This window comes from Ambystoma mexicanum, chromosome 1q (genome assembly GCF_040938575.1).
Source record: "Ambystoma mexicanum isolate Mex_15411 chromosome 1q, UKY_AmexF1_1, whole genome shotgun sequence".
In the NCBI taxonomy this organism is placed as follows: Eukaryota; Metazoa; Chordata; class Amphibia; order Caudata; family Ambystomatidae; genus Ambystoma; species Ambystoma mexicanum.
In genome coordinates this window covers 107,517,818-107,532,360 of record NC_090922.1, presented here as the reverse complement: position 1 = coordinate 107,532,360, position 14,543 = coordinate 107,517,818, and the positions used below count along the sequence as shown (strand labels likewise).

The following is a 14,543-nucleotide window of genomic DNA, read 5'->3' as shown; positions in this document are numbered from 1 at the left end:
GATAACTGCATCAGTCACCTTAGAGAAGACAAAGCGAGATACATGAGCAATTGGTCTTTCTGTGCTCAGTACGGGAGTATTATCCACCAGGGAGTTCAATATACCAGCAATGTCACTTTTGATGTTCTCAACCTTGGATGCCCAAACACCAATTGGCATCATTTGTAAGCAAGGAACAGGGTGGACGGGGGTTCTCCAGTTCTTTTAGGATCTTAAACAGTTCCCTAGAGTATGAAGAGGCCCCCTTGATTCTTGTATCATAAGACAAATTCTTTGCCACACATATAGCCAACTTATGAGCCTTAACCGCAGACGTGCAAAGGTCCTTGACCTCAAGAGAGAGGTACTTCCTCCATCTCTTAAAAGACCCATCTTTCATTGATTTTAATTTATGGATATCCGAGGAATATCACAATTTAAATGGTTGCGTCTTTACCAATCTTTGTTTCAGAGGTGCCAGGCTGTTCACAGCCATGGTCATCATGTTGTCATAGGCTAAAGCTAGTTTTGTGGCGGAATCAAAGTAGGGGAGATTATCCAATAGAGGGGCGAAGAATGGTTGCAACAAAGAGGGGGTCAGTTTATGCAGAATGCAACAGAGGATCTTCACCAGGGAGTTTCTCTTGCTCAGGTAGCGTAATCCTGGGAAGCTGGAAAAAGATAATGAAGTGGTCAGACCAAGGACAGGGATTCACTTCAATGCTGTCCAACACTAACCCAAGGGAAGCCACCCAATCTAGTATTCTGCAACTAATAGGTGACGATTGTTTAATGTGTTGTGAGAAATTCAATCCCTCAAAGGTTGCTTGAACAGATCTCGCCATAGAGTCATCAGTGTCATTAAAACCCAATTTCAGATCCCTAAGTAGAAGCACCTTAGACTTAGGTTTCAATGATGATGAAATCCAATCGCTGGATTGGATTAGAAAATCCGGCATGTTTCAAGGACAATATATCAAGAGGATAGTAAACGTGATTGGGACCCATCAACATTTTAGCATGCAAAGCTTCGCAATCGGAGATGTCCAGGCTGCTGATAAGGCGGATGTTCAATGACTCATGTGAGAGAAGAGCCACTCCCCCACCCTTCCCGAATGACCGCTCTGCTATTAAAATCCTATAATGCTAAGGAAGGGCTAGAGTCAAAGCGGGCCCAGCAGGTTCATGCAACCAGGACTCCGTAATAGCACAGATGTCGATATTAAGCTCAACAATGAAGTCAAAAAACTTCAGTCGCGCTTAATCAGTGATCTAGTGTTCAGCAGCATGTATTTCAGCACTTTCTTGCGACTTTCCACCGCAAGGCCATACCCACCAATAATGGGAGAAGTTTCAGGAGGACAGAGGTCAAACGGATCTAAGCGTGGGGTCCACAAGGTTTGGGTCTACAAAGTTTATGATCGACATAAGTCAACCAGTACTACTATTGTAAACGTCAGTAGTTAAACAATCTGACAAGACGTTAGTGGTTAACCAGTAACCAGTCTGTCTTCTTTTGTATATAAGTATTAGGGTGTTTAGCAGGGGCAGAGTACTAACAGCTTCCATCATAATAGGAGCCATAGCAGTGGCAAGGAGGACAACTGGTGTAACCACGGACTAACATGTGGCCATTTATTATCCTCTTCATCCTGACACTGAGGAATTCCTATTGATTTACAAATAATAAGGGGAGGGGAAATACTGTGCGAAATACCTTCCATCAGGACGGGTGCATCCTCATTGCTACTGAGAAGCTGCCATACAGGAGCCACTGTCTGAGGATAGTCAGCGGAAGACTCATTATTTAGGCAAACAGATAAGGCCTCAGATACTGTCGCAGACATAGTAGTTGACATAGACTTGGATACCCGGTACCCAGTCGGATAGTCAGCCGTACTGATGTAAGGGCTTGTAGATTCAGGCACTACTGAATGGATTGTAGTAGTGCCCATGCTGGGAGAGAGCGCAAGCTTCAAATATTAGTTGAGGATACAAGTTCTTTTTGAGGAACCCAGAGCATCTAACATCACTGAGAACACAGATGAATTAAAGATGAACAGGCAATTAATATTACCACGATCTTACCTTAAGAAGGGAGACTGCCTAAACCAGACGATCCCGGACGTAAACCGGTGATAACTGGCCTTGCAAACGTACCAGCTCTAATGCACTGCCGATGTCATTTTAAGGCTGGGAGATGTAGTTCATACGAACTACAGATACAAACAGCAATAGCAGTAAAGAAGCAAGTAAATTAATTACCAGCAAATGCGGGTGAGTAGACCCTGTCTGTACTAGAAAGTTAAATAAATCAAGGATCTATATATAATTCGAATATAGATGGAAATAAAATGGTTTTGCATATAATTCAAGTCGGGATGAAAATAAACAGCGTTTTACTACGGCTGCATAAAATTCAGATCTAGATCGAAATATGAAACATTTTACAACTGCAAACAACTTAAGAAGGAGCAGACTAGCCAAGTAATGTTGCCAAACGCACCCGCTCACAGTCAATGAATCAGCATGCACAATGGTCTCAATAGAGTTCTTTCAACACACACATAGGAACCGAAGGGGTTAACACACTATCAAGTAAATTTCACACACAACAACTTGTATCTTAGGCAGGAAGAATGAATGAATGAAAGAAGAACTTCAATAAGCTCTGTTCCGTTTGTGTCCCTGGCACATTCAAGAGTGTAGAGTGGGAGGGGAAAGACAGTTGACAAGTCTTCTGAAGAGAAATAGGATATTCGATTCTGCCCATATGCTTGTGCGTGTGGCAGGAGGGGTTGCAGTAGCAATGGCATGCTCAAGGGGTCCTGGAGCTCTTGGGTTTTCTTAGTCAGAAGAAGAGGGCCCTCAGACATTCGATTGCCCTCTACATTACATGCTCTCAAAAAAGTGGTTTCCTGAAGAAAGGCATCTTCAGCAGACCAATTCTATGGAATCCCTCAGTCTACCCAATTCTTCGCTCAAAGTTGTTGTTTGATAAACACTAGCACATAAGATGCTAGGGAAGTGACTTGCAGGCAGCCAAAATCTATTCAACCTGCTTCTTGATCATGTGGAGAATCACAAAGCAATGTGTAGCTTTGTCTTTTGCAGGATAAAGTCTTGGCAATTCTTTAGTACCGAGTTGGCTGTGGAGGCAATGTTTGCCCCTAATCTCATAGCAACAGTGAAATCTATGAACCATTTCTTTAAAGCAGACTCAGCTTTGCGATCTATGATGTCTGTTAAGTTTGCGTCATCTGCCGAAACCACGATTCTGCCCCCCAGATCGAGCATCGTGGAGTTCATATTGACAGATGATGCCATCAAAAGACGATCTCACTGCAGGTCATACATCATCATATATTTGGGTATGGGCGATTTCTCCATGCCAGCCCATTCTCAAAACACTGCATCTTTGATGTCGATCAACTGGGCTTGGTGATGATGATTGCCTCCTACTACTGTGCTAACAGCAAGAGGTCGGGCTTCGCGACCTATGATTTTTTGTAAGGTTATCCACAGTTGTTCTATTAGGCCTATGTCATTAGAGACATCTCTCCTGAAGTAGCTACATCTGAGGAGGATGAAAAGGACAAGGACGGAGAGGGTTGATCTTTTTTTTCCATTTCGCAGTCAGGCTCTTTAAATTGTGTGGAATGGGAATGATGCAAGTCTCTGCCCCTGCAGATTTCCCCCTCTCCAAGTTCTTGGTTTTAATATGTCAGTCTACCCTCCATAGTGCCTGGATCACAACTGAATGGAGGGGTCATCGAATGATCAGCTCCCTAGGCACCAATAGACTTGTCCAAACAAAGTGCCCAGCGCAATTGCTCCCTGTAAGCAGCGGAATAAAGATCTCATCTTTTCTGAGTTTGTTTACTCCCCAGCCAGATCCACACGCTGTGGCACTAACCCCACCCGGCACCCCTCCACACCTAGCCTTGCCCAGGGTTGCGGGGAACATATGTCTCCTCATTCCACATTCCTCAGCTCTAGGATGCAAAGTGTTTTGTGTACGCTTTTTGCCTGAAGAATAATCTTTTGCCTTTTAAGTATTGTGATGAGGAAGGTAATATGAATATGCTTTTGTAAAAAGTCCTGCAAAAGAGTAGGCATTGAATCTCTCAAAACGATGACAGTACCACTTTTGCTACGACTAGACTGAGTTGGCCATATGGTTTTGAAAAATGTAATCACTTAATTCTTAAAACATAACTGATTTGTTCCTAGAGAGGGTCGTTCCAGATTACTCTGCCTTGTAAGCGGTGCCGTGTTATGATTACCTCACTTTTCAGAATGGTTTTTGATTTATCCATCTGGGAAGAATGAAAGGTTAAGTTGGCCCTGCCGCGAGTTTTCAAACATGTGAAGTAGAGAATGCCCACATATCAGAAATCAACACTTTACTCGTGTAGCTATCCACCGTTGGCTACCAACAAATCGTAGACTGTCCACCTCAGTGCCCTGAAGGCATTTCCAACAAGTGCCCTCCCAAATCCCAACAGGAATTGATTCAGAAAACCAAGCATTTAACGCTGATGTTTTGCTAGTTTCCAAGCATTCACAATATCAGCATGGTCAGGCGCTGGGACGCAGAGATGTTATATGTTAAAGGTATTTATATCGCGCACCGTCACCAACGGAGTTGGTCCCCAGGCACTTAAGCTTGTTTGCCTAGTAATTTGGGTCTAGTGGGAATGCTAGCATGAGACCACTAGCTTCCACTAAACTATTAGACCAAATCTCCTTCTTGGTGATCATTAAAAAGATGGCTTGGCATTTCCTGTCAGGGTCTTGGGTTTGGCAGAGATGGCAGGTGTCTGCTGTCATCTATGGAAGGTGAGCAACATGGTCAGCAATAACTCACCCTCCCTTAGGCAGGACTGTAGGCGTGGTTGACTGATATTCTCCTCTGTGCCGTTTAGCCAGATACGGTCCTCTTTAAAGTCCCGGCTAAGGGCAGCAGTGGTGGTAGTTTTCAGCTACGAAAGAAAGAAAAAAAAAACATGAAATCAAGTTAAAAAGAAAACTCGGAACAAAATGATTGAAGAAAACACAACAAGAACAAAATGATTTAGACAGATTGATGCATGGGGAATAATCCATCCCACACCTGCATACATTAAGGCGGAAGACGTGTCACCGCTCAGAAAATGTCAGCATGCAACATGTGGGATACCATCAGAAATGGAGCTGGTGCCAGTCTAGTGTTAAATACCTGGTGCCAAAGGGCTGACTAGTGCAGTCGGGTGGAGGTGGTGAGGAAGGTGGTAAGTGTAATGCGCCATGTGCGTAGCCCCAGTACATAGGTCTTGCCCCCTTCCGCCCCCCAGTGCAAGACCCACTCAGACACAAGCCTAACAGCTTCGGGCTACAGGCGCGCAATTCCTGCTGTGCGGGCACACCCCTTTATTAAACTCGCCATGCGACGGCTAACGCTGCCATCACACGGTCACGCCCCTACATCACATTCCTCCTTTTTCATAGGCAACAATACAAACCCTTTTTCCACATTAGAACACCGTACATGGTGATTGTACACATAGATTTAGAGACCGGCTGGCCCAACGTGGGCAACATAATACAATGTGGCTTCAAACAGTGCTGTATACATTAACTTGCAAACAGTGTGCTCCCTTGAGTATCCAGCTTAGTGTCCAGATGATTTGAGTCTATTACTCATCCATTATATAGTCTTTGAAGCGTGCTGGGCACCTCAGATTTTCCTGACTGGGATATCGGCCTCCTCCACCCTCTCCCCTTTCCCGGTTAATTACCCGGTTGGGACCTCACACTCTAAAGTGTCCTCAGGTGCCTCATTCCTTTCAGGGCTTGGGGTCGGTGGCCTTTCTCTTACCTCTTCTGGTATTTCCCCCACTTTCTCCCACCCTTTTGAACAAACAGGAATTTCGTGCCACAGACCCCTTTTCATCGGCCGACGTCACCATGGATCCCTTGACTTGTATGATGTCCATGGGGCATGGTTCGTATGTGAGGGAGCGTTTCCCTTCGGGATGTCTATTTTTCTCTAGTACAGGGTCTCCCACCACTAGTGTCTTTGTTGGTTCTCCCTTTCGTTGTGCATTCTCTGGTCTTCGAAGACGCTTTCATCATTGATGATCCCCAGGGTCCGCCCTTCCATTTCCAGGATAAGGCCTAGCGGGCATCTTTGAAATAAAAGATTCCGCTGGTGCTACACCTGTGGTACTGTGCGGTGTGGACGGGTACTCTCGCAGCAGCTGGTATAACATCCTCTTGAGAGAGTTCCCTTGACCTTGGGCAATGTGGAACACTTTTAGTGTGCGCACGAAATGTTCAGCCTCACCATTAGCACACGGCCAGACCGGTGTTATCCACCGATGGGTGACCCGCATTCCTCCAGGAACTCCGCAAAACATTCCCCTTGGAACGGGGGATCATTATCCGAACAGATGATCCTCGAAAGCCATGTGTCGCAAAATCTTTTCCATTACCTGCTCCACCGGTTCAAACGTTGTGGACTCAACCAGTTCCACTTCCGGACACCTGGACCTATGGTTTATCAATTCGAGAAAGTGTGTTCCACGACCAGTGGAGCTGAAATCCACGTGCACTATGTCCCATGGTTTTGCACTGCGAGGCATAGACTCAATTTGCGGTTCTCTGTTGGTGGGTGCCACAGCCTGGCACCCCACGCACTTGCTGATGATCTCGTTGGCCTTCGCCTCGAGGTTGGCGAACCACATCTTCAGGCATAGACTCGACTTCGTTTTTCAAGCCCCTTGGCCCATTATGCGCCAGTTTGATCACCCTGTTGACCAACGCCAGCAGAATTACTAGCTTGTTTCCTCTTAACAGGATTCCTTCCCCTGTTGACGAGAGTTCATGGCGCACTTTCCAGAGCTGTTCCCGTTGGGCTTCCTGGACCCTCCTGTGTAGGTTTGTCAATAGGGGTTTCCAGTCGCCATTGGCCATGGCATCCTTCACCAGCTCAAAACATTAATCATGGTTTGATGCCTCTGCTACTTCTTGGACCGACAACACCACTGGTTTTGCTGCTGCGACAACTACCTCAATGTGGTTTTCCACTACATGTTATTCTGTGCTCACCCCGTCCTCCAGCTCCCTGGGGTCTCTTGAGAGAATCTGCAGGATTGTGAGACCCAGGCCTGTAAACCAGCTGTACCCCATATTCCATTAGCACAAGCATCCATCGCTCAATCCTCGGGGGTGATTTGGAAGAGGAGCCTACCATGATTGGCAAGAATGGATTGTGGTCAGTAGCTACAGTCACTGGCTTGCCCAACATGTAAATGCAGAAGTGGCAGAACCCCTTCGCCCCCACCCCCAACACTGCCAGCGCTTCCCTTTCAATTTGGGAATACTGCTGCTCTGTGCTGCATAGGGCTTAACTTGCATAAACTGCGGGTCTCACTCGTCCTTGTGAATCCAGCTGTGACAGGACCGCCCCCAATCCCACTGGACTAGCATCCACCATAATTTCGGATTCCTTTTGTGGGTCGAAAAAAGCTATGGTCTCACTCCCAGTAAAAGCCTGTTTAATGGTTTTAAAAACATTTTGCTCCCACTCGGTCCATTTCCAGGCCTTGTACTTTCCAGTGAGCAGCTGGACGGGGTTCAGCTATGGTCGCCAAATTCGCGATGAACAATCCACAATAAGTAACCATTCCCAGAAAGCTTCCGATCTCTGACAAGCTGCCTGGTGGACTTGCTTCCTGAATGTCCTCAACCTTGTGTGGGTCGTGCCTCCTTCATGAAAGACAAACCCGAATTTGTTTCCCTGTGTAGGGAGAGGCCCAGTTGTTGAATCCTCTCCATGGTTTTTCCAAGTCTTTTGATATGTTCTGCCTCTGACGCAGCAAACACAAGTACATCATCACTGAGATTGAAGACACCCTCTAGCCCCCCCAGAGCCCCACGAATCACGTTTTGAAAAACCTCTGCCACTGAGGACATTCCGAAACTGAGGCGCTTGTACTGATAGAGGCCCTGGTGTGTCGTAAATGTTGTGATGTAGTGGCGGGGTCGGGTGAAGCTCCAGCTGGTGGTAACCAGACCTCAGGTCCAATTTCGAGAAAACATGGGCACCCTTTCAACTCCCCCACTACATAGTCCAGCATCAGGGTTAAATGCCTCTCCCTCTTGATGGCTTGGTTGGGGAGCCTCATATCTGCGCTACAACGAAGGGGAGACCCAGGGAGTGGGTCCCTCCACCCTCTCAATGCTGTCCAGCTTTACTAATTTGTCAAGTTCTTGTTCCACCTTCCCTCTGAGGTTCGCCAGCAGCAGAAAATGTTCTTGCAGACAGTCCGCAGCTTGGTACGAGTTGTCCACTGGCGTGATGGATTTACAAATCTTGTCCACTTCAGATCCTGAAGAATATAGGAGCTTGGGCACTTTCGCCTCCACATCGGATTCACTGGTAGCTTTAGAGTACATGTCCAGTTTTTCAACCCAGAGAATCCATTTCGGCCCTCCGGCATCAGGGCCAGGAAACCTTGTTGACAAGACTTCTCCAAGCTCGAGGAATCCTTGCTGCGGGTGCCTAGCCGGCCCCTTGGCGGTCTCCATCTTCACTCATAGGTTAATGCCCCCCCACCCCAAGACACTCACGTGTATGAGCGCACAGGCACATCCCCGGAACTTAGGAGGCCACGACTGACCATGGAAACTGCCATCTGGGCAGATCCATTCACTAAAGTACCCTTCTTGGCTGAACCACATTCAGAATCTTTGACAGCCTGAAAAAGATGTTCGCCGGCGATTGCAAACGGCCTTCTCAGTTATTAACAATGCCCCCATAATATCATCATGACACGCACCCTATTTCACATTATATTTCAGAGCAAATTTCAGGCCAGTGATCAAGAAACACATCTATTCCTTGGCGGGAGAATGTATTTTGCGTTCCGTTTAGTGCAGATTAAAAAGATGTTGCTGAGGTGTTGTCCTTCAATTTAGGCGGGCTGGATGTGAAGAGAGAGGGCGCGGTGGATACTGGCTATCTGCAACGTGGATGCCCCATAAACGAAAAGAGTTGTGCATTATCGGCTTCGCCCCCGTTAGGTATGAAAGATTTCAGGGATCAAACTAGGACAGTGCACTTCGTTTAAAATTCAGATTTTCAACACATTTGTTTAAGAAAGTCATCATTCTATTAAAGACACGGAGGCAAAGGATTATGCTGCTCTTATCTATACTCAACTGGAGCAGCATTACAATAACATAAGTAGAACAATAAAGTGAAAAAACTACATGTTCCACGTAAAAACAGAGTCTTTAGTAGTTCTCTTGGTATTGGTCTTTGAAAAAACATGGGATCTTATTCTTCCAATAGTCTCTCAACACCTCCATAAATCTGTCTACCATCTTAATATCCTCCTCTTTCTTTCGCAGATCACCCACTTTTGCATCCTAACCGGTAAACGCTGAACTTTATAATCTTGTCCTGATTCTCATGTACCTGTCTGCTCGTTAACTCCCATGGAACCTGCATTTTAGGTTCCTGTTCACCTGGGCTGGGTAATCGTGTTACATGACAAAATACATCACATAATTCCATCATAATCATGACAACATATTATACATTTTTATGATTAGAATGGGTGGGATTCCCCCCCCCCCCCGTGTCTTGGATAGAATTAGGACTTTCGTAAACTAATATGTTGAAAATCTGAATTCTATATCAAGACCCGGAGGCTCGGATTATGCTTGTTTAAAGCTTACTTACCACCAACAAGGTTACCTTTTCTATAGGTTTGAAATAGAAAGTTTTGAATGTGGACTCATTTGTCCAATCTGCTGCCTTCACTATATCCTCGAGTCGTGCTTCTACACTAAAAGCTTTGGATGCCTCGCGTGTGCCATAGTGTGAAATGTCAATGCCCGCTTGGCTCATGACCCATCTCATCCATCTTGCACCGTACTGAGCCTAATTTCGGTTGTCCAGTGAAAGATGCAGAATCTATAGTGCTCAGGTTGGTTTTAGTTCATCTAGATTGTCACACCTGTATGTTTAAATGTCTTCCCATCAACCTCTAATGCTCGAACGTCAGATACCCGTTTGCATGACAATAAGCAGAATAGCATGGTCACCTTAGCTGATAATTCTTTTCTGGATAGATAATCGTTATCTGGCCATGTTGTGAACAACTTTAATTCTCGGTCTACATATCATAATCTCATCAGTCTGATACCCTTCAGTAATCTGCATATAAAAGGGGGGGGGGGGGTTCCCCTACAATTTGTCCTTCCAAATGCATGTGTCCTGCGGATATCGCAGATCTAGCGGTATTGATGGTCATGCATGCTTTGGCTTGCGCTGCCATTTGCGCAAAGAAAGTGCTACATGTACTACATCTGTTCTAGCTGAATTAACTCTCCTCTCCATACACCAGCTATGCCACTTTCACCATGCAGGCCTGTATGCCTTTCTGGTCCCTGGTGCTCAGGATTCCTCAATGATTTGCTCAGCCTTGTTCGATAGTCCTGGCCTAGCCCAGGCTCCTCCGATATCGCCCACGCCATGAGGTTGACGGTGCCTGACTCAACTAGAGGATGGTTGTTCACTGTTGGGTCCCGAATGATCGATCCGATCGTCGGTAGTGCAATCGGGTTGTCGTATGACATTTTCCAGCAGATGTGGGAACCATGCTTGTCCCCTCAATGCTGGAGTCATTAATATTAAGGATGCCCTTTGTCTCTTCATCTGTGTCATCATTGAGAATGGCGGGAACGCAGATTCTATTTCTGGTCCCCATACTTGCAGGAAAGCATTTGTCGCCTCTGCTTCGGGGTCTGGTCTCCAACTGAGAAATAAATAAAAAAATAAATAAAAAACCTGACCAATCGGTCTGTTCAGTCTCGATGCAAATAGGTCCCTCTGAAATGGTCCCCATCTTGCCCACAGTGTCGGCAATACCGTCTCGTCCAGCTTCCAGTCGCTGGCAAGCCTTAGGAACCTGGAGTTCCAATATGCTACTTCGTTCATACTGGCCAGCAGATATTCTGCCATCACTGAAATCCTGCTCTATAGGCATAAGTGCCAGAACTCCTTCGCTAGATCGCTAGCATCTTGGATGTGGTTCCTCCTAACCTGTTTATATATCCCACTGCTGACACATTGCTCATCTTGAGGTGAGTGCAATATTGTGCCTTCTCCTGTGTCCAGCATTTTACTGCAAACAAGCCTGCTGGAAGCTCCAGGCAGTTGATATGCATTTCCAATTCTTTCTCCGACAATCCCCCTCCGGTCATCATATTTCCACACCGGGATCCTCAGCCCATCTGCTGGCATCTGATTGTATTATTAGGTCCGGGGATGAGCCAAATATTGCTCTCCCTTTCCATGCCTCCATATGCTGTAGCCACCACTGCATTGCCTCCTTGACCTCTTGAGATAGAGGTACTCTCTGTTCGTAAGAGGCCCCCCTCTTGAGATGTTGTATCTTCAATCTCTGGAGTGCTCTGTAATGGAGTGGGCCTGGGAAGATTACTTGTATTGATGACGCTAATCGTCCCATTAATCTGGCTATTTCCCAAATAGATAACCATTCCCTTGTTAGAGCACTCTTGATCTCTTTCTTTATGTCATTTACCTTGTGAACCGAAAGGCTCATGGTACCCCGAGGGGTGTTTACCAAGAATCCCAAAAACCCCATGGACTGATCTGGAGTCAGAACTGACTTCTCTCAGTTGACCAGAAAACACAGACGCTCTAGCAGATCCAGGCTGATGTTCACCTGTTGCTTGATCGTCTCTCTGTTTTGATACATTATGCAGATGTCGTCTAAGTACACAATCATACGTATCCCTTGTTCTCTTAGATACAGAACTACAGGTTTCATCAAGTTTGTGAAACACCATGGGGTTGATACTAGTCCGAATGGTAGACATGTGAATTCCCAAATTTGTCCCTTCCATCTGAAACTTAGATATTTCCTCTGATCTGTAGCTATTGGAGCGGTCAGGTAAGCATCCCCGCGATCTATTGTTACCAACCAATCGTCCCGTTGTAATAAGTCCCTCGGGGGGTGAATAGCCTCCATCTTGAAGGGTCAATACAATATTAAGCTGTTCAGTTCCTCTAGATTTACAACTGGTCTCAGCTTGTGTTTTCCCTTAACCAAAAACATATTGCTTATGAAGCTATCGGACTGCTCTGAAACTTGTCTTATGTCTTCCTTCTTTATTAAAAGTCCTTTATTTCGGTGTCTTGCAGTTCTTTGTCTGCTGCGTTCTGTACTAACACGTTTGGCCATCTTGCCTGAAATGGGTTGGAATGGAAATCCATTTGAAACCCTTGAACTGTATTTGTGATCTAGATGCTCGAAGACAAACCCTGCAAGTGTTCTACGCATTGCGCCAGTCTCTCGCCTAAATTCAGATACTCTGTCTATTGTACAGGTTTTCTGGATCATTGGTCTCACCTGTGTTCTGCTGTTGGTGACGTTCTGGTTGCCTCCAGCCTCTACCCCCCTCCCTCTTCCCCTGGATGGGAAGAATGGGTTGGGTCTTTGGTCATCCTGCCTCCAGTGACTCCGGACCTGTGATGAATGTACCAGCTGGCTAAGCAGCCCCTTTCCCTGCCAGCCCATGCAAAAATGTGACCCCCAAACACCCTTTTTAGAGATGCGTGTGCCTCGTCGATAGCCGCATAGGAGTTTGCTAATTTTGTAAGCTACTTTATGAAGGAGTCACCAAAGAGCTTCCCTTCCACTGCTGCAACTGAAGTTGCTAGTTCACTTAGCTTGGGGTCAATTTTTACCAGAACTGGTTTGCGTCTCTGTTAGAAGTGCACTATTTGCATTCCCTAAAAGACCTACTGTTCTCTGTGCCCATATGGGTTCATTTTTTTCTTTGGCCTCTGCTGCCATTTGCAGGATCTTGGTGAGGGGGGTCCTACCACATCTAACATCCTGGACATGACCTATCTTGACCCTTTATGTCCTTAGCATATTTGCTCATACAGGTCACCATGTTTTCATCTATTTCAGGTGTTTCAGCAATACCCTCTGACAGGTGTGGTCTTGGGCATTCTGCCCTAAGTTTGATTCTAGCCTCCTTCGACAAAGGTGTCCTCAGTCTCTTCTTCAAATATGCGGCATCTTGCCGGTGGTTCCCACTCTGCTGAGAGCGGGTTTATCTTTGTATCCGGGTCAAAGTCGTCCCCATTTTCTATTTCAGTCTTTTTCCTTTTCTTAGAAGTTCCCTCTTCCCTAGATGAAGATATCGCTTCCACTTCCTGAGGATTGTTCTTGCCAATCATCATCCTCTTCTCAGCTCTCAGAGGATGTGTCATGCCATTTATGCATTTTCCTCTTAAACTTCACTACTTTTGTGTTTTTTTTGTGCCGTGCCCGGAGAGGGGAGTTTGGGCTCTCTTTCTTCTCCCTTTCTCTGTCTCATGTCCCATTGCTCCCCTGAGCGCTTGCATGCCTTGTGAACATTTTATCCAATCCTCCATAATGGCCATCTGGTGGGGAACCCCCCTATTGGCCCCCAGAGCTTTCTGTATAACCTGCCCCATATCTGCATAGTTTCTTGTTTGGCTCACTTGAGCCCTACTTTCTTCATTGGAGCTGGACATTGTAACTGAATATAGTATTTGCCACAGGGATATATATTCACAGGATCTATTGGCCGGCATTCCCCTCAAAACCACACTTAGTGTAAGCAGTGGTCTCAATTCAAGGCTTTCCTGCCTATCAGGTTGTACTTGGGTCTGTGCCCTTCAATTTTGTTGCGTTTCTGCAACTTTATATTTAGCCACCAGGTGGTGCTGTTCTGCTCCGTCAAGCGGTCCTCTGACAGAAGTTCTCGGTCACTGAGTCTGGCCGCGAGTAGCGCGAAACGTTCTGCTTATTTCAGAATGTAAGATAATTATCTCTCTTTCCGAGAGAGAGATAATTTAAATGTTAATACAGGCACTCGAGGCAGATACAGCTAACCGGAGCGTGTGAGCCGCGGAAATATGTCTTCCTAATGCGCCTCCTCTCGTGCTTCCCCGACTCCCGTCACAGTTTCCGACTGGCGAAATGAAGAATGATTTCCCTACATTGCGGATATGCTCCGCCGGAATCTTGATACGCTACACTCAAAGCTATGTTACACCACGCTTGCTCTGTTTTACACAATATTTTAGTCAGTCATATTACTTTTTATAAATAAACAAAATGGTACTTAACTGGCTCCCCGAGTCGCAAAGAAAGAGGAGGATGTTAAGATGGACAGATTTATGTAGATGTGGAGACTATTGGAAGAATAAGATGACATTTTTAGTTCAAAGACCAATAACAAGAGAACTACTAAAGACTCTCAGGGTAATTCATAGAATTTCGCAGAAAAGTGTCGCAAGCGGCTGGCGCAGAGTGTCCGCGTGCGATTGACTGCGCCAGGCACGTGCGCTAAAACCGATTTCCGCGCACAGCGTATTCATGGATTTCAGGCTCCCAAACCAGCCGTGGCGCAGAGTATCGCAGCGACCCTGCAGCAGCGCCAGTAACGCCCCCAAGAACGCCCTCGCGCAAGGAAAAGCCATCAAAATCGCTAAATCATCGCAA

At 46.1% G+C, this 14,543-nt stretch overlaps 1 protein-coding gene across 1 annotated transcript in view; it reads right to left on the bottom strand.

Annotated features, from left to right (window-relative positions):
* Positions 1–14,543, bottom strand: part of MVD (mevalonate diphosphate decarboxylase) — a 219,831-nt gene that overhangs the window by 131,894 nt on the left and 73,394 nt on the right. Inside the window, exon 3 of the mRNA XM_069635977.1 lies at positions 4,850–4,964. Coding sequence (XP_069492078.1) covers positions 4,850–4,964 — 115 coding nt within the window. The remainder of the gene's footprint in view (positions 1–4,849; positions 4,965–14,543) is intronic.